Source organism: Brachyhypopomus gauderio, unplaced genomic scaffold, assembly GCF_052324685.1.
Source record: "Brachyhypopomus gauderio isolate BG-103 unplaced genomic scaffold, BGAUD_0.2 sc122, whole genome shotgun sequence".
In the NCBI taxonomy this organism is placed as follows: Eukaryota; Metazoa; Chordata; class Actinopteri; order Gymnotiformes; family Hypopomidae; genus Brachyhypopomus; species Brachyhypopomus gauderio.
In genome coordinates, this window is record NW_027506943.1 from 146,040 (window position 1) to 172,493 (window position 26,454).

A 26,454-nucleotide genomic window follows, 5' to 3' on the forward strand; every position below is an offset into this window, starting at 1 on the left:
GGTGAGCTGCTCTGTGGCTGGGTGTTATGATGTGGTGAGCTACTCTGTGGCTGGGTGTTACGGGGAGGTGAGCTGCTCTGTGGCTGGGTGTTATGGGGAGGTGAGCTGCTCTATGGCTGGGTGTTATGGGGAGGTGAGCTGCTCTGTGGCTGGGTGTTATGATGTGGTGAGCTGCTCTATGGCTGGGTGTTATGGGGAGGTGAGCTGCTCTGTGGCTGGGTGTTATGGGGAGGAGGGCTGCTCTGTGGTTGGGCGTTATGGGGAGGTGAGCTGCTCTGTGGCTGGGCGTTATGGGGAGGTGAGCTGCTCTGTGGCTGGGTGTTATGGGGAAGTGAGCTGCTCTGTGGCTGGGTGTTATGGGGAAGTGAGCTGCTCTGTGGCTGGGTGTTATGGGGAGGTGAGCTGTTCTGTGGCCGGGTGTTCTAAGCCTGGAAGAACCTGCCAAACCAATAGATCAGGGAGCTCCACAGAGCACGCCCGCCATCATCAGTTATGATCCAGCCGGCCGGTTTATTAGTAGTAGTAGATTTTTCTCATCTGTTTGCAAGGTAGAGGTCGAGGGATATTTATCAGCCACACACACACACACACACACACAAAAATACTAAAAGATGAACCGATGTTAAGGTGAGTGAAACAAAACGGCTCGTGAAACTACTGTGTATTCCTAACGCACGCAGTCCCACACCAACGCGCACACACGCAGGCACTTATTTATCAGCTGGAGCGTGCGATGGCAGGGGTGAAGTAAGACGTTTCCTCTGAAGATGATGGATCGGCGGCTCTTCGAGCTGAAGCAGTGTTATTAATCCTCCGAGCTTCGCCACACTGGTGGAGCGGCGAGGAGCATCCGCCTACTTAGAGCTCCGCGTTTCTTCTGAAGTGCTGGGTGTAGTTCTGCTGTGGACAGCAGCCGGGTCAGGACCATCCTCATGGAGGCGAGCTGCTCTATGTGTGATTAGTCATTTTCCCTCGACAGGCTGAACAGCAGAGGAACATTTGAGGGGGAAAAACTCATTTACACCATTTTGCCACCGACCTCAACAGGAGCTGATCAGTCAGCCCAGCTGAAGGCTGAATTCTGTGGTTTCTTTAGTTTAGTTTTCTTGGCGATGATGAAAGACACTGTGCTCTAATGACATTTCTTGGGAAAAACCATTAGGACATTGAGATGAAAAATTCTAACATTATGGAATATTCCAAGTTTCAAATATAGAACAAAAAAGGGATTATATTCTGTTCAGAATCACTTGAAAGTTTCCAGTCTGTCCCGCCTTCTTGCTAAAAAATAAACAACGTCTGGGTTCAAGAGGCCTGACAGGTTAATAGTGGGAGTACGAGCGTAGTGAGCGTGCGGACCACTTAAGCGTCCCTCTTAGAGGAACGCCCTTCATCAATGCGCGGCGACATGATAAATGGCCGCAAAAAGTCATTTTCAATTTTAACTTCACTCGCGACAAGACGAGCGGCACGGGTATCTTAAAACTCATCTGCTCAGCACGTACGCCCACAACACGGAGGTCAGAGATGGCTGTAGGTTCCCACAGCTCAAGGGGTAAAAATCAAACTCTGAGAAATCCAGCATCTCCCGCACATACGGCCCCTCCCCACTCATCCCCCGTCGTCTGCCCACCGCTACACACTGGATCAAAATTACACACAGCCCTCCCGAGGAATCCGACTTCAAATGAGAACACATCCATGCATAAACATACGAGCAGTCATTAGCTTCCCTTCAGAGCTCACCGTGTGAGCGGCTCCACACGCTCCGCTGGCCCACATGGCAAAGGGGGGGGGGGGGGGGGCAGACAACAATGGCCGTCTCTCTGGAAGGCACTGCGCTGCGTTTCAAAATGTCTGTTGTTGTACATGTTAACCACAGCACAAAATTGCAGTGGCCTACATTATATGCGGAAAACGTGGCGCAGGTAGAATTTCTAACATTAACACTGAAGATGATGATGAGCTGAAGATGAGGGGCCGAGTGAGTGTGGGTGCGTGTACCGAACACAGCCCACACCCGAACACCTGTGATTGGTGGTGTCGTCATGAGGGGCTCATACCTTCAGTTAGTCCAGACTGGCATGCAGGCCAAGAGGAAGAGAGAGAAAGAGAGAGAAAGAGAGAGAAAATCGTGGGTTTTTTATGACGTGAGATATCAACGGTGATAAAGGAGGGGTGTGAATGTCGGCGGTAATGGCTGTGGGAAGCAGCAGAGAGAAACAGCAGGACCGGCCTGTATGCGCTGAACTGCACTCTGGAAACCTAAAAGAGGTACTGAGGGAAAAGCATACAGGGGTGGCCCTTACACACACATACACACACTCACACACTCACATATGAGCACACACAAGCACATTCTAACTTGTGTGAGTGAAGCAGGCGACACAGCAGCCATGAGAGACAGTAATAGGGAGTACCGGCCTACACACCGCCCTGACGCTAACACGTCCCCACTACCACACACAGGCATTAGCATATAGACATATACATTAGCATAGAGCAGATGCAGCACAGACACTTACACTGAGTTATAGCTATTGGTCCACAATGCTCCGTGATGAATGGCTAATCAATAAAATCGGACTGCTATGTAAAATATACACGTTTCACCCAGTGTCAAAATAGTACATTGTAAAATGGCTTGAAAAGATAATAAAAATAAAAGTTTAACCATAGAAACACACTTAAAAATGTGAAGTTTTCTGTGAAGTGTGGATGAAATTCGGGCCCTTGTGGGTGTGTGTGGCAGCATGGGTCAGAGGAGACGCCGTCACTCACCCACACAGCGCTTATAGATGCTGTTCACGGCCAGCGCCGGCTGAGCGGGGCCGTCTGCTGGTCCGAGGCCAGCCTGCCCCACGCAGCTGTCAAAGGATCGATTGAGAATCTTCCGCGTGTCAGGGTGTTCCTGGAAGAGAGAGCGGGTAACATGCTGTCACTGTATTGATCACGTTTGTGAATTATAGAGAAAGAATGAGCAAATTCGAGACCTGAGAGAGCTAAAGAGTTTCAAACTGTTCTGACTGTAACAGCATAAAACTGCATTAGCAATCATCATAAATGTAATATCATGCAGAGAGCGGAAACGCAAGGGCCGCCAACTCCTGCCAAGGATAATGGGGAACTGGAGCGGAGACCCCAACCAGCGGACGCGGGAGGAGAGGTTTCAGGTTCAGGTCATAAAAGAGCCCTTAAGTCTTCTGATTAATGCCACAGTCAGCAGCACTGAGGTCTGCTCTGATTCTACCAATATCCCATCCCTATCTCCAGATGAGAGGAGCGAGAGAGAAAGAGAGAGAGAGAGAGAGAGAGAGAGAGAGAGAGAGAGAGAGAGAGAGAGAGAGAGAGAGAGAGAGAGAGAGAGAGAGAATGGAAAGTCATTTCATTATCCTGCCCTGGGGTCTACACATGGTGAGATATGTTAATATGATTGGCAGATTTAAAATGCTGGAGAGACAGAGTGGTAGACATCTGACATGTATTCTAATGGTTCGCCCAGACACCTCACAAGCTGCCTGCAAGCGGGAACTGTGGATCGTTTGGAGATCGAACTGCATATATACATGCATATGCATATACAAATGAGGGGTGTGTTCAGCGTGTCAGGTAAGGTGCGACGTCTCTTAGGGTGACGAGCGCACAAAAACCATCGCCCAGAGCCAAAAGGTTATGAGTAGGGCTGGGTATCGATCCAAATTCCAAGAATCAATCCGATTCTGATTCTGAAGATTAAGAATCGATTTATTTCCGATTTCCGATTTAATCGATTCGATCAGATTCGATCCAATTCGGGGTTTAGTGTTATTAAAAATGTATTTGAGCTGTTTCCTGACTATGTACAAAAGCAACATGTTAAAACTAGTATTATATCGATATTAATCAGCAAATAGTTACTGGTAGTTGGTAGTTACTGATGGCTGGAAGACTGGTGAAAAGGGTCATCATAAATCTACCTTCAAGAAAGGTAATCCAGGACAATGAACAGAGGACATCTTTGAGGTGTCTATATCTGCAACAGTGGACTCCTACTGGGACACTAACCAGTGCATTATTATTTTGATTTAAATAATTAAGAATTCACCCAAAAGCTGTTGCTACCAAATGCATTTTTATTTTAAAAGTGCTCACATTTAATAAACTGAAAGTATAAAATGTAAATGTGTATTTTTCTTTAAAGTGCGAATATAAGAACAGAACTGTCATGTTACGGTCCCCGACCCCTCCCTGTTGGGCGTGTGTTAACGTTGTCTGCGTCTACTCGTCTGCGTCGGTAGATCTCCGTGGGTGCGTCTTGTGATAATCCGTCTCACCCAGAGACCATACAGTCACTGGTCTCACCTGTAGCTCGTCTCGTCATCACGTGGGGTTTGTGTGGTTTGTCTATTTAATGTGCGTTCGCGCAGCGTCCTGTGCTCGTCGTTGTTTGAGTCACACACGTTCTATGTAAACGTGTTTTATGTGCGCTGTCTGCGCTTCGGTAAATGTAATAAATGTAACGATTTGGAAAGTGCAAAGGATTCTGTCTCGTCCATCGCATGGGCCCAACGTTACAAAAACATTTTTTAAACTGTAAAAACACTGGGTAAAGTGTCAGTGACATGGACTAATTGTAAATAGTCACTGACACTGGATAAACTGTCCTTCTGCTTTTAGATTGCCGATTTGACTATCGTCGTTACCGTCACTGTCCGACGCCATGTTGTTTTACAGTTAGTTAGACCGAGCACGCCTGCGTGAATTCAGTGACGAGGCAGGGGTAAAAGTTCACTAAAAAATCGATCTTTGGACGTACGAATTGATTATCAGATCATCATATGCGAATCGATTCTGAATCAGAAAATCGATTTTTTCAACACAGGCCTAGTTATGAGCCAAATATTTAATCCAGAGTGGCTGCAAGTTTCTGGTGGGCTCCCATATGGTGCTCCTGCAAGTGAGGAGCAAACAGAATGCTGCTGCTGATTGGCTGAGCCATGCTGGAAGGCGGGGTCTGAGCGCACTGGCCAAGCCTACAGAAGGTGCGTCCAGTATGCAGGCACGACAGGATGGCGGCGTGGGGGACAGCGCCAGTGCTGAAATGAGATTACAACTGGAGATCAATGAGGACTCCTGAGCCAACTATGCCATTTGCCTCTTTTTATTCTCACAAAAAAGACGCAAGAGCAAAGAGCTTGCAAAAAAAGAGAATGTGAGTCAGGAAATGCAGGAGCATCACTGAAAATTAATGGGGGGTGGGGGGGGGCAGTGTTGAATAAAAACAAACCGAGTATGCATCAGAGACAAATGAGGACAAGAAAGGAAAGCATGCCATGATGGCCAGCAGCGTCCCACGGCCATCGTGAGACATGCAAGACTTCCAGGACTTAACGTGGGACAGGTCGTCTACTCCCACCAGAGAGACAGCAAGAAAAAACGGCAAAGATGCCAAGATTAGTGCATGGAATTAGGGTGCTCGTCAAATTGGTGTTAAGCTCCGTTGATGAGGTGCACTTGGACTGAATTAGGCTAGATGAGAGAGATTCAAAATCATTCTAATTACGATGTCAGTAGAAAGCGCGATCAGTTTAGATAAGAGAACAGGAAAACCGCTCATCTCCACAAACTGTGTGTCAAAACGAGAACAGAGTTGAGCAAGTGGTCACGGCTTCACTTTCTTCAGTGAGAGACGAGCAAGGAAACAGGATGAGCACAATTCTCCAACAGAGGAGAAAGAAGGTAGCAGGGCGGGTGGAGGTGTTGATGAATGAGGAGTATCCTGGTCCGTTTCCCACGGCCTGCTTGTGTGCGTCTGCATCACACCACTCCTACCCAGGAGTCTGCAGCCAGCCGTGGCCTCGACAAACCTCTACTTCTGTCTTCATCAGCACAACAAAGCCCAAAGGAGCTACTTCAACCTGCCGTGCCTAACAAAGCCCCCCCGGTAGGTCTGCCGTCCCCCCGTGTGTGTCCGTGTGTCCCAGGCCGAGGGCGCGGTGGGCCCGCGGCCCCTCCAGCCTCCCTCCGCCTGGGGGGCTGCTTCTCATTACCCATGCCTACAGTGTAACGAGATTATCAGAGAGGTATTTAGACGGCTGCCGGAGAGCGCCTCTGAAAAGGACGTGATTAGATCTGGCTGCTGTATAATGGCATTTAGACTGAGAGCGGCACAGAGGGGAGGAGACAGGAACTTTCACACTCAGGGATTCATTCAGCCCAGCTCTCTCCTCTCAGCCTTTTCTTTCTTGCCCGAACTATTGCCTACATTTTTTTCCCCCTGCGGATTTTGGGGGGCGGGACTGGTTGTGTGTTCTGAATCTGTGAGGAAAGCGCAACTCTTTGATGTCTCGGGAAAAGCTCTTATAATTAGTGAAGTAAGGTCAGTACGAATGGACACGAGAGTTGTAGGCTGAACAACTGGTGGATCGTAAGCACTCTGGAGAACGCAGAAGAACAGAGATGGGTTTTAATTGAAGCTCTAAGGCAGAAGGTAACTTCTCCATCCTTCTATAATTTGCTTATTCTAAATTAATTAGCTAAAATACACACGTTAAAAACACAGAAGGGGAAGTAAATTAATCACACGTCTCTCAGACTGTTTTAGCCACTAAATGTGTGATTCATACCAAGAACAACTGCTCTGGAAGACGCAGCTCAGCGTGACGTTTTCCACCGCGGTTGGAGGCTCTTCCTCACTGGCGGGGGTTCCCCCCTGCTCCATCCTGCCTGGCCCTGCTCCACCCGTCCATCGCTCCAGCTCTCGGCCAGTGCATCCATCTTTCAGCCCCCGGCCGGCAGCCGCTGCGCTCGTGGGGGGTCGATCGCGTCTCATCCCCCCCCAACCAGCCCTGCCACGCTCCATTGGCTGCTGTGGCGGGCCCTCCACAGTCCATAAAGCATAATGAACATGAATCTTTATTTCAGGCGAGCAATCCCAACACTACAAAGCCATGCCCTTCCCTCGCAGCCTGCACCCTCCTGTGTACACACACACACACACACACACACGCACACACACACGCACACACACACACACACACACACACACACACACACACACACACACACACACACACACGTGCACTCTCTCTCACACACATACGGCACAAACCATCAATCCGTCGGCTGCGGGGGTTGCTCCATTGTCCAGTCTAATTGCGAGCCATTTTGGAGCAGTTGGGGGCCTCAGGGGCAGAGAGTGCGATGAGGTCTGAGAGTGTGTGTGTGTGTGTGTGTGTGTGTGTGTGTGTGTGTGTGTGTGTGTGTGTGTGCTGGGGCAAACATATGGACACTCTCTAAGGCAGATGCGAGGATGGGAGTGTGGCCTGTTCACTCTGTTGGAGGTAAATTCCCTAACCAGCCCTGCACCGCTGATGGTGTAGGGGTGGATGTGTGGTGATGGTGTATGGGGTGGATGTGTGGTGATGGTGTAGGGGGTGGATGTGTGGTGATGGTGTAGGGGGTGGATGTGTGGTGATGGTGTAGGGGGTGGATGTGTGGTGATGGTGTAGGGGGTGGATGTGTGGTGATGGTGTAGGGGGTGGATGTGTGGTGATGGTGTAGGGGGTGGATGTGTGGTGATGATGTAGGGGGTGGATGTGTGGTGATGGTGTAGGGGGTGGATGTGTGGTGATGGTGTAGGGGGTGGATGTGTGGTGATGGTGTAGGGGGTGGATGTGTGGTGATGGTGTAGGGGGTGGATGTGTGGTGATGGTGTAGGGGGTGGATGTGTGGTGATGGTGTAGGGGGTGGATGTGTGGTGATGGGGTGGGGGTGGATGTGTGGTGATGGTGTAGGGGGTGGATGTGTGGTGATGGTGTAGGGGGTGGATGTGTGGTGATGGTGTAGGGGGTGGATGTGTGGTGATGGTGTATGGGGTGGATGTGTGGTGATGGTGTAGGGGGTGAATGTGTGGTGATGGTGTAGGGGGTGAATGTGTGGTGATGGTGTAGGGGGTGGATGTGTGCTGAGATTGTGCCCACGTATACTTTTTTTTATTTTCTCAGTGGCATTTCAGGAGAGTCTAGGTTCCTGGTTCCCTTTTATATTTCTTTTTTCCCCCAAACATTAAAATTTCAGCAGAACAACAAATACGCACTGACCAATGACTTAATGACACTCTTATGCAGTATCTGTTGCCATGCCGATAAGTCAACTGATTATGTTTCTCCAGTTTTTCCCTTTCATTCAGTGTTATATATAGCTTCTTTTTTATATAGTACCCCAGAGTAACTTCCAAAGAAACCACTTTTCTCAGCTGCCTGAAACACCTCATTGGAATTTCAGCCATTTTCTTTGTTTCAAAATGATGAAATCTTATAACACTGTGCATGTTTCTTGCCTACTGGCAAAGCTTGGCACGCCCTCACATTACACATCGCAAATACTGGGAAGTTTGTTCAGGGTTGTTCTGTGGTGTAGCCGTGTCAAGAAGATGCCATGTTTCGTGTTGTGAAAGGAAATCTTCTTTGAACGCTCTGCCAAAAGCAGAATCCCAAAGATGTCACCACCCTTCTCCACCCTTCCGCTCCACCTCTCCCATTATTCCTACGGTGTGTCTGCCACTCCACCTCTCCCATTATTCCTACGGTGTGTCTGCCGCTCCACCTCTCCCATTATTCCTACGGTGTGTCTGCCACTCCACCTCTCCCATTATTCCTACGGTGTGTCTGCCGCTCCACCTCTCCCATTATTCCTACGGTGTGTCTGCCGCTCCACCTCTCCCATTATTCCTACGGTGTGTCTGCCGCTCCACCTCTCCCATTATTCCTACGGTGTGTCTGCCGCTCTACCTCTCCCATTATTCCTACGGTGTGTCTGCCGCTCTACCTCTCCCATTATTCCTACGGTGTGTCTGCCGCTCCACCTCTCCCATTATTCCTACGGTGTGTCTGCCACTCCACCTCTCCCATTATTCCTACGGTGTGTCTGCCGCTCTACCTCTCCCATTATTCCTACGGTGTGTCTGCCGCTCCACCTCTCCCATTATTCCTACGGTGTGTCTGCCGCTCCACCTCTCCCATTATTCCTACGGTGTGTCTGCCGCTCTAAATCTCCCATTATTCCTACGGTGTGTCTGCCGCTCTACCTCTCCCATTATTCCTACGGTGTGTCTGCCGCTCTACCTCTCCCATTATTCCTACGGTGTGTCTGCCGCTCTACCTCTCCCATTATTCCTACGGTGTGTCTGCCGCTTCTCGGAGAACTGCTTCAAAAAACGCTGCTCAATGTTGGATTTTTGCATCCGTTACTCATGAAAGAAGAGGAAGGAGTTTCAGCTTTGTGTGGCCCATAAGAAGATTTGGGTTCACAGCCCGTATGTGTTATTATTAGACCTCTGACCTAAAGCTCAGCTGTAGGCTTCTTGGTTAACAACGCTAACTTAAAGTGTGCCATATTTTGTCAATTGTGATTTTTACACTGAAATTTATCCTCCGCTTTTAACCCATCTGTGCAGTTAGAACACACACACACACACACACACCAGTGATTACTAGGGGGCTGTGGATCACACGTGCCGTTGGGGTTAGGTGCCTTGCTCAAGGGCACCTCAGTCATGGCCTCAGGTCTGGGAATCGAACCCACGACCCTCCGGTCACAAGACCAGTTCCCTACCACCAGGCCATGACTGCCCCAACTTCAGAACTAATCTTGCTGTGTTATAATGATTTTGCTATTCAACTTAAACTTGTGGAAACATCGTTATTTTTTTTTCTGCAACTTTTTAGAAGTTTATGCAACTTATCATAAATCCACCTCCACATTTCAACAGTTAGATGTAGGACTTGCCCAAGTGTGGAGGTGGATTTATGATAATAAGCTGTAATGTTTAAGGTCACGATCCAGGGGGTGAAAAGATACATAATGTGTTTTTGGAACGCCGAAGCATGTAAATCTATTCTAGCAGACTCCCAAATTATAAACACTGAACACGAGGATAATGGGCCCCATTGAAGCCGGCCACAGGCTCCTCGTTTCAGACCACAGAAGTGCTGATGGCATGATGTTTCTGGGTGCTGGTCCAACGCCACCATGCCACTAGCGTGTCAAGGGTAATGTTGTGTTTAAAAAATGCCTTGCTACAGAGATAATATCCAGCCAGCGGTGGCTCAGCGGTCAGAAACGACCCGTTAATGAATGCGGTAGAAGATGGCTGGCAACAAAACGCTGATTTGTTGATTAGTGGCTGCCAACAGATGGGCCACAGCCTGTAACCGCGCACTTCCAACACGCACTTACGAGATAGGTGTGTGACGAAGGGGCCGGTGTGTGTGTTACAAACTGTTTCATCACCTCGTCATTAACTATATGGTCCTTGCAGGTAGGAGTGTGTAGATAATGAAAAGTGCTCCAAACACCTTTCAGTTAAATTAATATCATGGAATTAACTGAACATCAACATTTCTTTTAATTGTGGAATTCGTTTGACAGAATTTACTTTTACCTTTTTGTTTTTTTATCACCTTTGCTAATGTTAAATATGCAAGGTTAATAAAAAATTTATTTAGCAAATAATCCAATAAAAGCCCTTAAATCAAGGGCACCACACAGGCACTATGAGAGTTAACCCCATGCAAGAGTGGCTGTTCATTCAGTATGTTTAAGTGCTGCTTTCATGGGGCTGCTGAAAGTGAGACAGGTCCATATCCCACAGTGCCCTGAGAGCGGGAGTGAGACAGGTCCATATCCCACAGTGCCCTGAGAGCGGGAGTGAGACGGGTCCATATCCCACAGTGCCCTGAGAGCGGGAGTGAGACAGGTCCATATCCCACAGTGCCCTGAGAGCGGGAGTGAGACAGGTCCATATCCCACAGTGCCCTGAGAGCGGGAGTGAGACAGGTCCATATCACACAGTACCCTGAGAGCGGGAGTGAGACAGGTCCATATCCCACAGTGCCCTGAGAGCGGGAGTGAGACAGGTCCATATCCCACAGTGCCCTGAGAGCGGGAGTGAGACAGGTCCATATCCCACAGTGCCCTGAGAGCGGGAGTGAGACAGGTCCATATCCCACAGTGCCCTGAGAGCGGGAGTGAGACAGGTTGGCGTTGGCAGTGGCATCAGAGCGGGAACGTGTTAAACTGAGTCTCTAACAGTTCAGCCACCGCCGCTGCTTAGTATTCATGTGTGGGCGAACCAGCGGCGGCTCTCGGAGATCAGCGCCTCGGATCAGACTGGAGAGAAGAGGAGAGTAAGGCTAGGAACATACGTGTGTGTGTGTGTGTGTGTGTGTATGTGTGTGTGTGTGTGTGTGTGTGTGTGTGTGTGTGAGACAGAGTGGTGTGGGGCAGTTCACTGTCTTGGTTGCTCCTAATTTCTAATTCCACAGACGCACACTTTAGCAGCTCCTCCAGTCCCTGCCAGTCGCACGCTCGCACGCAGCGGTGGAGAACCGGTGCACGGTGGAGGCGTAGTGCTGCGCACGCACGTCAGCGTGGATGTGTGTGGTGCCGTCACCCTGGAGGCGTAGCACTGACCTCCACCAAGGAGAACCTCCCTCCACCAGGCAGAGAGGCACTTCAGTGTGTGAATCAGCTCAGCCCAACGTGACTCAAATGTTCTTTTTGTTTTTACACTGGGTAGTTTTGCGGGAACATAAATGCAACGACACCGAGGCGAAGGGTTAGGGAGAGAGGCTAATACAGCACAGGGGGCGGAGCATGGGGGGGGTGCAAGGGGCGGAGCCTACCTGAGCGCACGGCAGCAGGGCCCGGAGCACCACGAGCTGGATCATCCCTCTCAGGTTCCCCTCCATGGACATGGACCTGCGCAGGGTCTCCATGGCCTCGTGGTTGGACCTCCCCAGGAGGCACTCGCCGTTCACCGCGATCAGCTGGTCGTTGGCACGAAGGCGTCCGTCCTGCACAGACGACAGCGCGCACTGCGGTGAGAACCTCGCAGTGAGAACCTCGCGATGAGAACCTCGCGATGAGAACCTCGCGATGAGAACCTCGCGATGAGAACCTCGCGGGGACCCGCCCCTGGGCGGCGGCCTGTTGTGGAGGGGCGGGGCCTCCCTTCTCTATGTCATGCTATAAGCACATTATAGGACATGCATATTACATGCAGGAACAAAAAGCCAGAAAGTTCATTACGAGCAATATTAATTAGTTTTCACACCAGAGCCCTGTGATCTGGCTCTCTTATCTGCAGGCAAAAGAGGGGAAGAGGGAGAGGGGGGGGAGAGGAGGAGAAGGGGAGAGAGAGAGAGAGAAAGAGAGAGAGAGAGAGAGAGAGAGAGAGAGAGAGAGAGAGAAATGACGAACATGGGTCTGTATAACATGATGGATACAGCCATCTTTAGCACTCACGGCTCTGACTGCATGACAGTGAAATATAACTGATGCCAGCATGCTCGGGTGTGTGCACAAAGCCCCATTCAGTTGAACACGCTGTGAATGAAGTCAAGCAAAGCTGCTAGCACAGGTGAGAGCTTTGAAACGCACCGTGATCTATGTACTAATTAAGGTTTATGGGATGGGTTCAAATGCTTGCGAACACGCGCACAGACGGACACAGACACACAGACAAGTGCGCACGCCTTGCTCTCTGACCCTTGACCCTGCTCTTTAACCGCACCGGCTGATGGAGACGTCAGGGCTAAATGGGGCGTGACGGCGGGCGCCGTGGCTGCCTGGCTGGAGATGAGGAAGATGGGACAGGAGTGTCTTCATGGGCCCACAGAAGGACGGGGGGCTCGCAGGCTGGACCCCCAGACCCAGCGCCCGTGGTGGGGGGGGCAGCCGACTCTCCACCGCCAACCAGGCAAACACCAACACACACAACAGCCACAGAACTGAAACCAACATGACATCTTCACCTCCATCTCTGCTGTGATCTGCATCTCCAGATTTATGATTCTAGTCATTCTCTCTCTCTCTCTCTCTCTCTCTCTCTCTCTCTCTCTCTCTCTCTCTCTCTCTCTCTCTCTCTTCTCTCTCTCAGTAGAGCAGTAAGGAAAAGGGATGAGCGTCATTTGGCCGGTAGCTGTGGGATTTGTCCAAAGCAGAGAGTCTGACAGTTGTGCAACGCCCCCAGGGTGACGGCAGCAGTGTGAACACTTAAACAGCGCAGACCCGGCCCAGACGCAGCGGGCCATCACAACAGCCAGCTGCACACGTGCACACACACACTCACACGCATGTGCACACACACCTGCATGCTCACGCGCATGCACACACACACACACACACACACACACACACACACACACACACACACACACTCACCTGCACACTTGCGCACACACACACACACACACACACATGAATACAAGCACATACACAGAAAAACATGTACACACACTCACTCACATAACACATACACACAAGAACGTACCCACACAAAAGCACATACATACGCACAAACACCCACAACTGCTTTACTGTGGGATTATGTGATGCGATGTGTGTACTTTAGGATGTAACAGTGCAGGGTCAATGCAAAAACCAAACAGGCCCACAACAGCCATATACTGGAGTGTTAATAGATTGATATAAACCACTATAAATAGGAAAGGTAAAGGTGATTTTTTGAAAATCTGAGAAGTAAAGTGAACACACCCCAGTGAATTTGAACCAGCTAATTAATCACAGTAGAACTGTAAGTTGGTCAGACGAACTGGGATCAAATATGGAACAGTATGTTTGGCAGGAGGTCTGGACTAGAAACCTCAAGGCCAGTCCCAATGTCAGTCTGTCAGCTGATTATGATAATTAACGGCACCCAAAAACCACTATCTGTAATGGGAAAACAACGTCTGGGACCAGAGTGAGTGCACTTTGATTCCTCTCACAGCTGTGAGGACACAGAGACACAGAGAGAAGAATCTCCTCTCAGGACACTGACTGCCATCGCTGGCCTGCCATGTCTCTCCCGCATCGAGACGCGGTGGGAGACGTGTGTGAGCCGGGCGGTGTCTGGCGGGACTCGAGTGTGTGAGCGGTGCCTAGTCCGCTCTGCTCTCCCAGCACGTCCCACCCACAGACTCGGGCCACTTCCAGCTAATTAGCATGGGTGCAGAGAGTTTTTAATTAGCGTTAATGCGCCGGCGCTAGCGCTGCTCTGTAATTACCGTGCTGTGTCATCGGGGGCTACATGAGGAACAACAGGACTTTTGGTCCACTGTGCAGTGCTGCAGTGAAACACTGCCACCCACCCACACACACACACACACACACACCCACACCCACACACACACCCACACACACACCCACACACCCCCACACACCCCCACACACACACACACACACACACACACACACACACACACACACACACACACACACACACACACACACACACACACACACACACACACACACACACACACTCCTTTCCTCACCTTTCTGCAGCAGACTCCCCACTGCACTAGCTACTCTGGGAATGAAAGAATGCCTTTAAAGTCATTAAGGCTGCAACATCATCACTAAAGAAGCCCGTTCCTGACTGTAGGACTGATGAGACCCAGTGAGGGGCCCCATGACACGCAGTACACGGATACACGCCTTCACTCACACACACACACACACACACACACACACACACACACACACACACACGATCAGATTCATGCGGGCCCTGATACTCCTCCTCCAAGATAACTGCATGTTTCAACTCTCTCACCACAGCAGTAAGACTGAGGGGGGGAGACAGTCTGTTTCTCCATGAGTCACTCCACATATGGAAGCCCAGGTCAGCGGCTGCCCTCAGGGACATGCCCTTATTTACTTCACAGGATGTTCCAACATTTAAGAAATTATATTTTTTTACATTCTAATGAGCACAATTAGATCTGTGAAAATGTGTTAGATCCTGCCGTTACGTTAAGTGCTTCATAACTATCAGGCATGATGCACAAAAGAGGCACAGAGGCATTACGTTAACAACATGAGCGTCAATGATTTTAAAAATCATGGCCCACAAGGCACTTTCAGAGATGACTACAGAAATGACGACAGCGGTGACTAAAACTGAGGCATTAGCCCATAAATCACCCCTGCCATACAGGCTCTTGGGCGAACGGACACAATGATGAAAGAGGGGAAGTGAGTAATGGAGGTGTAGGACAGACCCTCTCACTGCAGAGCCACAGCCTGAGGCCTGTCTATCTGCGGCCTGTCTGTCTGCGGCCTGTCTGTCTGCGTCTCCCCTCACCAGCGACTCGGCTCCAGTCGGCAGCCTGCTGACAGCTCTGTCCGCCCGACCAGGTCAAACAAAGGGTCCTCGGGGTCAGAGGTCGAGGGAAACGCGCCTGCTGTGGTTGCGAAGGGTCATCGGATCTACGTGTGGTGTGCACAGATCAGCCTGGGAGCCATGGTTAACCCCAATGACTCAGAGTTCAGACCTCTTCATTAAGGCAGCTGATGCATGGCCGCGGGACGTAGCTCATGACTGCGGGACACGTTTCTGAGTCCTGAACAGAGGTGCCGTACCTTATATGCGGCCCCTCCGTGGATGATGGACTTGATGAAGATGCCCAAGTCTTCCCCGGTCTCGCGTGACTTGTTGCCCTTCAGGCTGACACCCAGCCCGGCCGAGCCCGAGTCGTTGAGAGGCACCTCCAACACCAGCTGCTCCTTCCCCTCGTACGCCACAGACCGAGCTGACTCCTCTTTCTGAGAGAGGGAGGGAGGGGGAGAGGGAGAGAGGGGGAGACACAGGGAGAGGGGAGTGGGGGAGAGAGAGAGAGGTCATTCTATTTGAACATAAAAGTGCGCTATTTTAGCGGAGAATAGCACAACCTTTTCATGCTCTCTTTCTGAAAGGCGGCCTATTCTGAGAGTGCTGGGGTCATTTAGAACCATAATCCATTCTCCATTATGGAGGCCCCATGCCAACCGAGCCCCCTGGATTTCCTACTGCAGCTCTCTCCCCCCTTTTTTTCATTTTCTCCCTGTAATGTTCCTAAAATGACCTGTACATCTTTTTAGAAAAATCTTCTTTCAAAATGAGAGGGGAAAAAAATAGGCGAGAGCAAGACAGAGTGAAAAAGAGAGGGAATGAGAGGGAGGTAGAGAGAGAGAGAGTAAAAGAGGGAGAGAGTGGGAGACGAAGAGAGGGAGAGAGTGAGTGAGAGAGGGTGTGAGAGGCAGAGTGAGGGAGAGACAGAAACAGGGGAAATGTCCATTATTCTGTGTGTGCGGTGAAAACACAATCTTTTGTCGCTAGGGAAACGGGCCCATAATGAGCGAATGTGAGACACTGGCTTATTTTACAGAGAGGGGAGAGTAGATGGAGCAAGATGGAGAACACACCACCCATCAAACGACCCCAGTCTGTATCTGAGAACACACCACCCAAACGACCCCAGTCTGAATCTGAGAACACACCACCCATCAAACGACCCCCGTCTGTATCTAAGAACACACCACCCAAACGACCCCAGTCTGTATCTGAGAACACACCACCCATCAAACGACCCCAGTCTGTATCTGAGAACACACCACCCAAACGGCCCCAGTCTGTATCTGAGAACACACCACCCATCAAACGACCCCAGTCTGTATCTGAGAACACACCACCCATCAAACGACCCCAGTCTGTATCTGAGAACACACCACCCATCAAACGACCCCAGTCTGTATCTGAGAACACACCACCCAAACGACCCCAGTCTGTATCTGAGAACACACCACCCATCAAACGACCCCAGTCTGTATCTGAGAACACACCACCCAAACGACCCCAGTCTGTATCTGAGAACACACCACCCATCAAACGACCCCAGTCTGTATCTGAAAACACACCACCCATCAAACGGCCCCAGTCTGTATCTGAGAACACACCACCCATCAAACGGCCCCAGTCTGTATCTGAAAACACACCACCCATCAAACGGCCCCAGTCTGTATCTGAAAACACACCACCCATCAAACGGCCCCAGTCTGTATCTGAGAACACACCACCCATCGAACGACCCCAGTCTGTATCTGAGAACACACCACCCATCGAACGACCCCAGTCTGTATCTGAGAACACACCACCCATCGAACGACCCCAGTCTAAATCTGAGAACACACCACCCATCAAACGACCCCCGTCTGTATCTGAGAACACACCACCCATCAAACGACCCCAGTCTGTATCTGAGAACACACCACCCATCAAACGACCCCAGTCTGTATCTAAGAACACACCACCCAAACGACCCCAGTCTGTATCTGAGAACACACCACCCATCAAACGACCCCAGTCTGTATCTGAGAACACACCACCCATCAAACGACCCCAGTCTGTATCTGAGAACACACCACCCATCAAACGGCCCCAGTCTGTATCTGAAAACACACCACCCATCAAACGGCCCCAGTCTGTATCTGAAAACACACCACCCATCAAACGGCCCGTCTGTATCTGAAAACACACCACCCATCAAACGGCCCCAGTCTGTATCTGAGAACACACCACCCATCAAACGGCCCCAGTCTGTATCTGAGAACACACCACCCATCGAACGACCCCAGTCTGTATCTGAGAACACACCACCCATCGAACGACCCCCGTCTGTATCTGAGAACACACCACCCATCAAACGACTCCAGTCTGTATCTGAGAACACACCACCCATCAAACGACCCCAGTCTGTATCTAAGAACACACCACCCAAACGACCCCAGTCTGTATCTGAGAACACACCACCCATCAAACGGCCCCAGTCTGTATCTGAGAACACACCACCCATCAAACGACCCCAGTCTGTATCTGAGAACACACCACCCATCAAACGACCCCAGTCTGTATCTGAGAACACACCACCCATCAAACGACCCCAGTCTGTATCCGAGAACACACCACCCATCGAACGACCCCAGTCTGTATCCGAGAACACACCACCCATCGAACGACCCCAGTCTGTATCTGAGAACACACCACCCAAACGACCGCAGTCTGTATCTGAGAACACACCACCCAAACGACCCCAGTCTGTATCTGAGAACACACCACCCAAACGACCCCAGTCTGTACCTGAGAACACACCACCCAAACGACCCCAGTCTGTACCTGAGAACACACCACCCATCAAACGACCCCAGTCTGTATCTGAGAACACACCACCCAAACGACCCCCAGTCTGTATCTGAGAACACACCACCCATCAAACGACCCCAGTCTGTATCTGAGCCATGTCCTAACATACAGGGGGAGAGGTGGGTTGCGTGAGCGGGATCTAAAGGTCCTGAAGTCAGAGCAGGCAGGACTGCCACAGACCCACAGCCACTGCCCCTCACGTCTACGCCCGCTAGCTCCTGCACCAACACGTGATGGAGGACAGCTACATTCCAGGAGGATGAGACACGGGTTCTGGAATAAGCAGCAACCTTGAAGCAGCCAGGAGCCAGAGCAGCAAGAGGGAGGGTGAGAAGGGTGGGGGTGGAGGCCAGGGGTGGGGGTGGTGGTGTGGGTCAGCCAGCCCTGCCTTATCACTGTTTACTGTAGGACTCAGACTTTGGGATGTATGAGTTCATCGTTCACTCCCTCTCTGCCCACACACACACACACACGCACGCACACACACACACACACACACACACACACACACACACACACACACACACACACACACACACACACACACACACACACACACACACACAGCCATCTATAGTTAGTTATCTACTACAGTAGAAGTTAGTTTCAAGTAGTCAACTAGTCAACTAGTTTCAAATTATTCAATTCACTCACTCTCTCACTCTCACACACACACACACACACACACACACACACACACACACACACACACACACACACACACAAGGAGAGAGAGAAGTGATCTGACCTTGTGAAACAACAGGCCTAGTAGCATGTTGTCAATCAGAAAGAAAATGTTGCTAACCTCAGTGTTACTGTGATTCACAAAGCTATTCAAATCCAATAAAATGTCATAATTTGTTTATGGCACCAGACACAGAGATAAAGTGATTGTTGCATACAGACAGTGTCACCCTGACCCTGTGTGTGTGTGTGTGTGTGTGTGTGTGTGTGGAGGGGAGGGGGGGTAACACACAACCAAGGCCACGGCCCACTGAGGAGCCCTACCCCCATTGTTGTGTTCTGCCAATTTATCAGACAGGGCACACGCTGCAGTGTTAACACAGGACATATGTCAGCAGAACAGGAGGGGGGGGGGGGGGGGGGGGGAGTGTCTTCTCCTCTTCATGTCAGTGCTAAAGGCGCAAAGCAAGGGACGCTTGCAAGTCCGTGGCCTACAGACTACAACACCCATAATTCCCCAGCTCCCCAGCACAATCTGCAGAGATGGCAGGTTCATATTAATAAGCAGAGTCATTGAAACAGTGGCTTGGACTTAAACATGGCTGGCACAGAGAGTAAGTGATGGAGCCGTCAGAGACGAGCAGCTTCTAATCTGCCTAGCTGGCATCTGCTCATGTAGGAAGGGAAGCTCCTTAATGACAAAGCAGACACATGGAGTCATCGGCCGCACCAGATGGTTGAGCATATCTATAGGTACAAGAACAACTGACATGCGGTTAGTGATGAGCACGCACACAGCTGCTCAGACAGGAACTCTCCCTTTCTTCTCCCTCCCTGCCCCTGGGTGTGGATGCACCAAAGGATTGTGGGTAAGGCAGGGCTGTGGAGAGACTCTGAGACCCCCATATGGAGGCGTGAGGGGAGGGGAGTCTCGAGGGAGCACTCTGCTCCCCCACCTCAGTGACGGAGTGCGACTACAGCAAGCAAAGTCTTGAAAGCTGTCCTACTGAGTGGTGTACTGCCTTACACCGTGGTTTAGGTGGCCAGCGTGCCGATTATTGGTGACGCATAGTGAATGGAAACCGAGAGCTACAACCCAAAGGGCTCGGTGCCGAAAGACGGCGGCAGACCACAACTCAGGACAGATGTTCCGCCCCGCCCCCCCGGCATTCGCTCCGGCTCTGGCCAGAGCCAGCAGTGCCTGCGGTGTGGCGGCCGTAGACGCCTCTCCCGGACCCCGCTGCTCCAGAGCCCGGAGGCCCGTAGCGGGCGACCGCATCGGCTCGGAATTACAGGGCAAAGCGTTCCCAAACCGAACATTAGAGGCAGCAAATCATTACCTCCCCCCCATGACCCAGGAACCGTCTCTCATTACACACTATATAGACTTCTGATGTACCCGGCGTGAGGTAAAGCCAAGGGGCCAGGAGGGGCTTCAGCAGGAGACTCGCGTCTTTCCAGACCGCAACGTTCATTTCCAGTTAAACGTGTCATCGTGGGTTTCGCGGCCACGTGAGGCCGTCGGCCAACGGCGTGCCGGCAGCATCTGGAACGCAACGTTCCAGAGTCGGGAGCGTGCCTCGGAAGCCTGGCCTGTGTGAGAAAGCCCGATCCGTGCGCTGTGGGGACATTCTTTCCTTTAGCAATGGCAACCCGACCCGTCCCAACGAAGATCTCGTCCCGGACGGGCGGCGCTCCCAGTGCGGGGGAGCGGAGGGGTCGGCGTTCTGCTGCAGGAACGTGAAGATAAGCGTGTTCCAATTCAGGATTCCAGACTTTTACGTGGTGCTGATGAAGCTGTTGACACTGGTTGTGTTTCAAAGTGGATTAAAGGCAAACATGACATTTAATTAAGAGGCAAGTGTGAGGAGGGGAGTAGGAGGAGGAGTTGGACTGACCCAGACCGACCCGGACCGGGCTATAGTCCACCTGATCATGCACCTCCAAAAGAGCACACACACAGTCTCACACACACACACACACACACACACACACACACACACACACACACACAAAGATGTGTGCGCAAACAAACAGAGAACCACTGGAAAGCCCAGAGCAATGGTTCTGAACTGTTGTGCAACTCGTTCTTAATGGATACAGATGCAAAAATGTAAAGATCTTGTTCACCCAAGAATGAACATAATTAGATAAGTGCGTGTGTGGGTGCTCACACATGCCTGGGCATGCATTAACAGAACAGCTGTCAACATGCAATGGCTGGGACTCAAATACAGTTCAAATATTAAGGTTGAAATTATTTCAAAATTCACTTCTTATTCACTTCCCTTTGGTTAAGAACAAGCACTTCTGTTACTATGGCAATGGTACATTATCAGGATTGTTATGGGGATGGATGCTGACTACACATCTAAAGGAGATGATGCATCAGGGTCACTGTAGCAGCTGTTTCCTGCATTTGGAGAGGTTGAGTAGGTCTTCTCTAACCTCCTGTTACAGGGCCACAGTGGAGTAGGTCTTCTCTAACCTCCTGTTACAGGGCCACGGTGGAGAAGGTCTTCTCTAACCTCCTGTTACAGGGCCACGGTGGAGAAGGTCTTCTCTAACCTCCTGTACAGGGCCACAGTGGAGTAGGTCTTCCCTAACCTCCTGTTACAGGGCCACGGTGGAGTAGGTCTTCTCTAACCTCCTGTTACAGGGCCACGGTGGAGTAGGTCTTCTCTAACCTCCTGTTACAGGGCCACGGTGGAGAAGGTCTTCTCTAACCTCCTGTTACAGGGCCACGGTGGAGTAGGTCTTCCCTAACCTCCTGTTACAGGGCCACGGTGGAGTAGGTCTTCTCTAACCTCCTGTTACAGGGCCACGGTGGAGTAGGTCTTCTCTAACCTCCTGTTACAGGGCCACGGTGGAGAAGGTCTTCTCTAACCTCCTGTTACAGGGCCACGGTGGAGAAGGTCTTCCCTAACCTCCTGTTACAGGGCCACGGTGGAGTAGGTCTTCTCTAACCTCCTGTTACAGGGCCACGGTGGAGTAGGTCTTCTCTAACCTCCTGTTACAGGGCCACGGTGGAGAAGGTCTTCTCTAACCTCCTGTTACAGGGCCACGGTGGAGAAGGTCTTCTCTAACCTCCTGTTACAGGGCCACGGTGGAGTAGGTCTTCCCTAACCTCCTGTTACAGGGCCACAGTGGAGTAGGTCTTCTCTAACCTCCTGTTACAGGGCCACGGTGGAGTAGGTCTTCTCTAACCTCCTGTTACAAGGCCACGGTGGAGAAGGTCTTCTCTAACCTCCTGTTACAGGGCCACGGTGGAGTAGGTCTTCCCTAACCTCCTGTTACAGGGCCACGGTGGAGTAGGTCTTCTCTAACCTCCTGTTACAGGGCCACGGTGGAGAAGGTCTTCTCTAACCTCCTGTTACAGGGCCACGGTGGAGTAGGTCTTCCCTAACCTCCTGTTACAGGGCCACGGTGGAGTAGGTCTTCTCTAACCTCCTGTTACAGGGCCACGGTGGAGTAGGTCTTCTCTAACCTCCTGTTACAGAGCCACGGTGGAGTAGGTCTTCTCTAACCTCCTGTTACAGGGCCACAGTGGAGAAGGTCTTCCCTGTCCTCCTGTTACAGGGCCACGGTGGAGAAGGTCTTCCCTGTCCTCCTGTTACAGGGCCACGGTGGAGAAGGTCTTCCCTGTCCTCCTGTTACAGGGCCACGGTGGAGAAGGTCTTCCCTAACCTCCTGTTACAGGGCCACGGTGGAGTAGGTCTTCCCTGTCCTCCTGTTACAGGGCCATGGTTGAGAAGGTCTTCCCTAACCTCCTGTTACAGGGCCATGGTGGAGTAGGTCTTCCCTAACCTCCTGTTACAGGGCCACGGTGGAGTAGGTCTTCCCTGTCCTCCTGTTACAGGGCCACGGTGGAGAAGGTCTCCCTGTCCTTCTGTTACAGGGCCACGGTGGAGAAGGTCTTCCCTGTCCTCCTGTTACAGGGCCACGGTGGAGAAGGTCTTCCCTAACCCCCTGTTACAGGGCCACGGTGGAGTAGGTCTTCCCTAACCTCATGTTACAGGGTCACGGTGGAGTAGGTCTTCCCTGTCCTCCTGTTACAGGGCCACGGTTGAGAAGGTCTTCCCTAACCTCCTGTTACAGGGCCACTGTGGAGTAGGTCTTCCCTAACCTCCTGTTACAGGGCCACGGTGGAGTAGGTCTTCCCTAACCCCCTGTTACAGGGCCACGGTGGAGTAGGTCTTCTCTAACCTCCTGTTACAGGGCCACGGTGGAGTAGGTCTTCTCTAACCTCCTGTTACAGGGCCACGGTGGAGAAGGTCTTCTCTAACCTCCTGTTACAGGGCCACGGTGGAGAAGGTCTTCTCTAACCTCCTGTTACAGGGCCACGGTGGAGTAGGTCTTCCCTAACCTCCTGTTACAGGGCCACGGTGGAGTAGGTCTTCTCTAACCTCCTGTTACAGGGCCACGGTGGAGTAGGTCTTCTCTAACCTCCTGTTACAGAGCCACGGTGGAGTAGGTCTTCTCTAACCTCCTGTTACAGGGCCACAGTGGAGAAGGTCTTCCCTGTCCTCCTGTTACAGGGCCACTGTGGAGAAGGTCTTCCCTGTCCTCCTGTTACAGGGCCACGGTGGAGAAGGTCTTCCCTGTCCTCCTGTTACAGGGCCACGGTGGAGAAGGTCTTCCCTAACCTCCTGTTACAGGGCCACGGTGGAGTAGGTCTTCCCTGTCCTCCTGTTACAGGGCCATGGTTGAGAAGGTCTTCCCTAACCTCCTGTTACAGGGCCATGGTGGAGTAGGTCTTCCCTAACCTCCTGTTACAGGGCCACGGTGGAGTAGGTCTTCCCTGTCCTCCTGTTACAGGGCCACGGTGGAGAAGGTCTCCCTGTCCTTCTGTTACAGGGCCACGGTGGAGAAGGTCTTCCCTGTCCTCCTGTTACAGGGCCACGGTGGAGAAGGTCTTCCCTAACCCCCTGTTACAGGGCCACGGTGGAGTAGGTCTTCCCTAACCTCATGTTACAGGGTCACGGTGGAGTAGGTCTTCCCTGTCCTCCTGTTACAGGGCCACGGTTGAGAAGGTCTTCCCTAACCTCCTGTTACAGGGCCACTGTGGAGTAGGTCTTCCCTAACCTCCTGTTACAGGGCCACGGTGGAGAAGGTCTTCTCTAACCTACTGTTACAGGGCCACGGTGGAGTAGGTCTTCCCTAACCTCCTGTTACAGGGCCACGGTGGAGTAGGTCTTCCCTAACCTCCTGTTACAGGGCCACGGTGGAGTAGGTCTTCCCTAACCCCCTGTTACAGGGCCACGGTGGAGTAGGTCTTCCCTAACCTCCTGTTACAGGGCCACGGTGGAGAAGGTCTTCCCTGTCCTCCTGTTACAGGGCCACGGTGGAGAAGGTCTTCCCTAACCCCCTGTTACAGGGCCACGGTGGAGTAGGTCTTCCCTGTCCTCCTGTTACAGGGCCATGGTTGAGAAGGTCTTCCCTAACCTCCTGTTACAGGGCCATGGTGGAGTCGGTCTTCCCTGTCCTCCTGTTACAGGGCCACGGTGGAGTAGGTCTTCCCTAACCTCCTGTTACAGGGCCACGGTGGAGTAGGTCTTCCCTAACCCCCTGTTACAGGGCCACGGTGGAGTAGGTCTTCCCTAACCTCCTGTTACAGGGCCACGGTGGAGAAGGTCTTCCCTGTCCTCCTGTTACAGGGCCACGGTGGAGAAGGTCTTCCCTAACCCCCTGTTACAGGGCCACGGTGGAGTAGGTCTTCCCTAACCTCATGTTACAGGGTCACGGTGGAGTAGGTCTTCCCTGTCCTCCTGTTACAGGGCCATGGTTGAGAAGGTCTTCCCTAACCTCCTGTTACAGGGCCATGGTGGAGTAGGTCTTCCCTGTCCTCCTGTTACAGGGCCATGGTTGAGAAGGTCTTCCCTAACCTCCTGTTACAGGGCCATGGTGGAGTAGGTCTTCCCTAACCTCCTGTTACAGGGCCACGGTGGAGTAGGTCTTCCCTGTCCTCCTGTTACAGGGCCACAGTGGAGAAGGTCTCCCTGTCCTTCTGTTACAGGGCCACGGTGGAGAAGGTCTTCCCTGTCCTCCTGTTACAGGGCCACGGTGGAGAAGGTCTTCCCTAACCCCCTGTTACAGGGCCACGGTGGAGTAGGTCTTCCCTAACCTCATGTTACAGGGTCACGGTGGAGTAGGTCTTCCCTGTGCTCCTGTTACAGGGCCACGGTTGAGAAGGTCTTCCCTAACCTCCTGTTACAGGGCCACTGTGGAGTAGGTCTTCCCTAACCTCCTGTTACAGGGCCACGGTGGAGAAGGTCTTCTCTAACCTACTGTTACAGGGCCACGGTGGAGTAGGTCTTCCCTAACCTCCTGTTACAGGGCCACGGTGGAGTAGGTCTTCCCTAACCTCCTGTTACAGGGCCACGGTGGAGTAGGTCTTCCCTAACCCCCTGTTACAGGGCCACGGTGGAGTAGGTCTTCCCTAACCTCCTGTTACAGGGCCACGGTGGAGAAGGTCTTCCCTGTCCTCCTGTTACAGGGCCACGGTGGAGAAGGTCTTCCCTAACCCCCTGTTACAGGGCCACGGTGGAGTAGGTCTTCCCTAACCTCATGTTACAGGGTCACGGTGGAGTAGGTCTTCCCTGTCCTCCTGTTACAGGGCCATGGTTGAGAAGGTCTTCCCTAACCTCCTGTTACAGGGCCATGGTGGAGTAGGTCTTCCCTGTCCTCCTGTTACAGGGCCACGGTGGAGTAGGTCTTCCCTAACCTCCTGTTACAGGGCCACGGTGGAGTAGGTCTTCCCTAACCCCCTGTTACAGGGCCACGGTGGAGTAGGTCTTCCCTAACCTCCTGTTACAGGGCCACGGTGGAGAAGGTCTTCCCTGTCCTCCTGTTACAGGGCCACGGTGGAGAAGGTCTTCCCTAACCCCCTGTTACAGGGCCACGGTGGAGTAGGTCTTCCCTAACCTCATGTTACAGGGTCACGGTGGAGTAGGTCTTCCCTGTCCTCCTGTTATAGGGCCATGGTTGAGAAGGTCTTCCCTAACCTCCTGTTACAGGGCCATGGTGGAGTAGGTCTTCCCTGTCCTCCTGTTACAGGGCCATGGTGGAGTAGGTCTTCTCTAACCTCCTGATACAGGGCCACGGTGGAGTAGGTCTTCCCTAACCTCATGTTACAGGGTCACGGTGGAGTAGGTCTTCCCTGTCCTCCTGTTACAGGGCCACGGTGGAGAAGGTCTTCCCTGTCCTCCTGTTACAGGGCCACGGTGGAGTAGGTCTTTCCTGTCCTCCTGTTACAGGGCCACGGTGGAGAAGGTCTTCCCTAACCTCCTGTTACAGGGCCACGGTGGAGAAGGTCTCCCTAACCTCCTGTTACAGGGCCACGGTGGAGAAGGTCTTCCCTGTCCTCCTGTTACAGGGCCACGGTGGAGAAGGTCTTCCCTAACACCCTGTTACAGGGCCACGGTGGAGTAGGTCTTCCCTAACCTCCTGTTACAGGGCCACGGTGGAGTAGGTCTTCTCTAACCTCCTGTTACAGGGGCACGGTGGAGTAGGTCTTCTCTAACCTCCTGTTACAGGGCCATGGTTGAGAAGGTCTTCCCTAACCTCCTGTTACAGGGCCACGGTGGAGTAGGTCTTCCCTAACCTCCTGTTACAGGGCCACGGTGGAGAAGGTCTTCTCTAACCTCCTGTTACAGGGCCACGGTGGAGTAGGTCTTCCCTAACCTCCTGTTACAGGGCCATGGTTGAGAAGGTCTTCCCTAACCTCCTGTTACAGGGCCACGGTGGAGTAGGTCTTCCCTAAC

General features: G+C 51.9%; 1 protein-coding gene across 1 annotated transcript in view; it reads right to left on the reverse strand.

Moving 5' to 3' along the window:
* Nucleotides 1-26,454, reverse strand: part of pard3bb (par-3 family cell polarity regulator beta b) — a 155,427-nt gene that overhangs the window by 87,898 nt on the left and 41,075 nt on the right. Inside the window, exons 9-11 of the mRNA XM_076993770.1 lie at nucleotides 15,412-15,594; nucleotides 11,667-11,837; nucleotides 2,782-2,911 (exon numbers count right to left, since the gene is read on the reverse strand). Coding sequence (XP_076849885.1) covers nucleotides 2,782-2,911; nucleotides 11,667-11,837; nucleotides 15,412-15,594 — 484 coding nt within the window. The remainder of the gene's footprint in view (nucleotides 1-2,781; nucleotides 2,912-11,666; nucleotides 11,838-15,411; nucleotides 15,595-26,454) is intronic.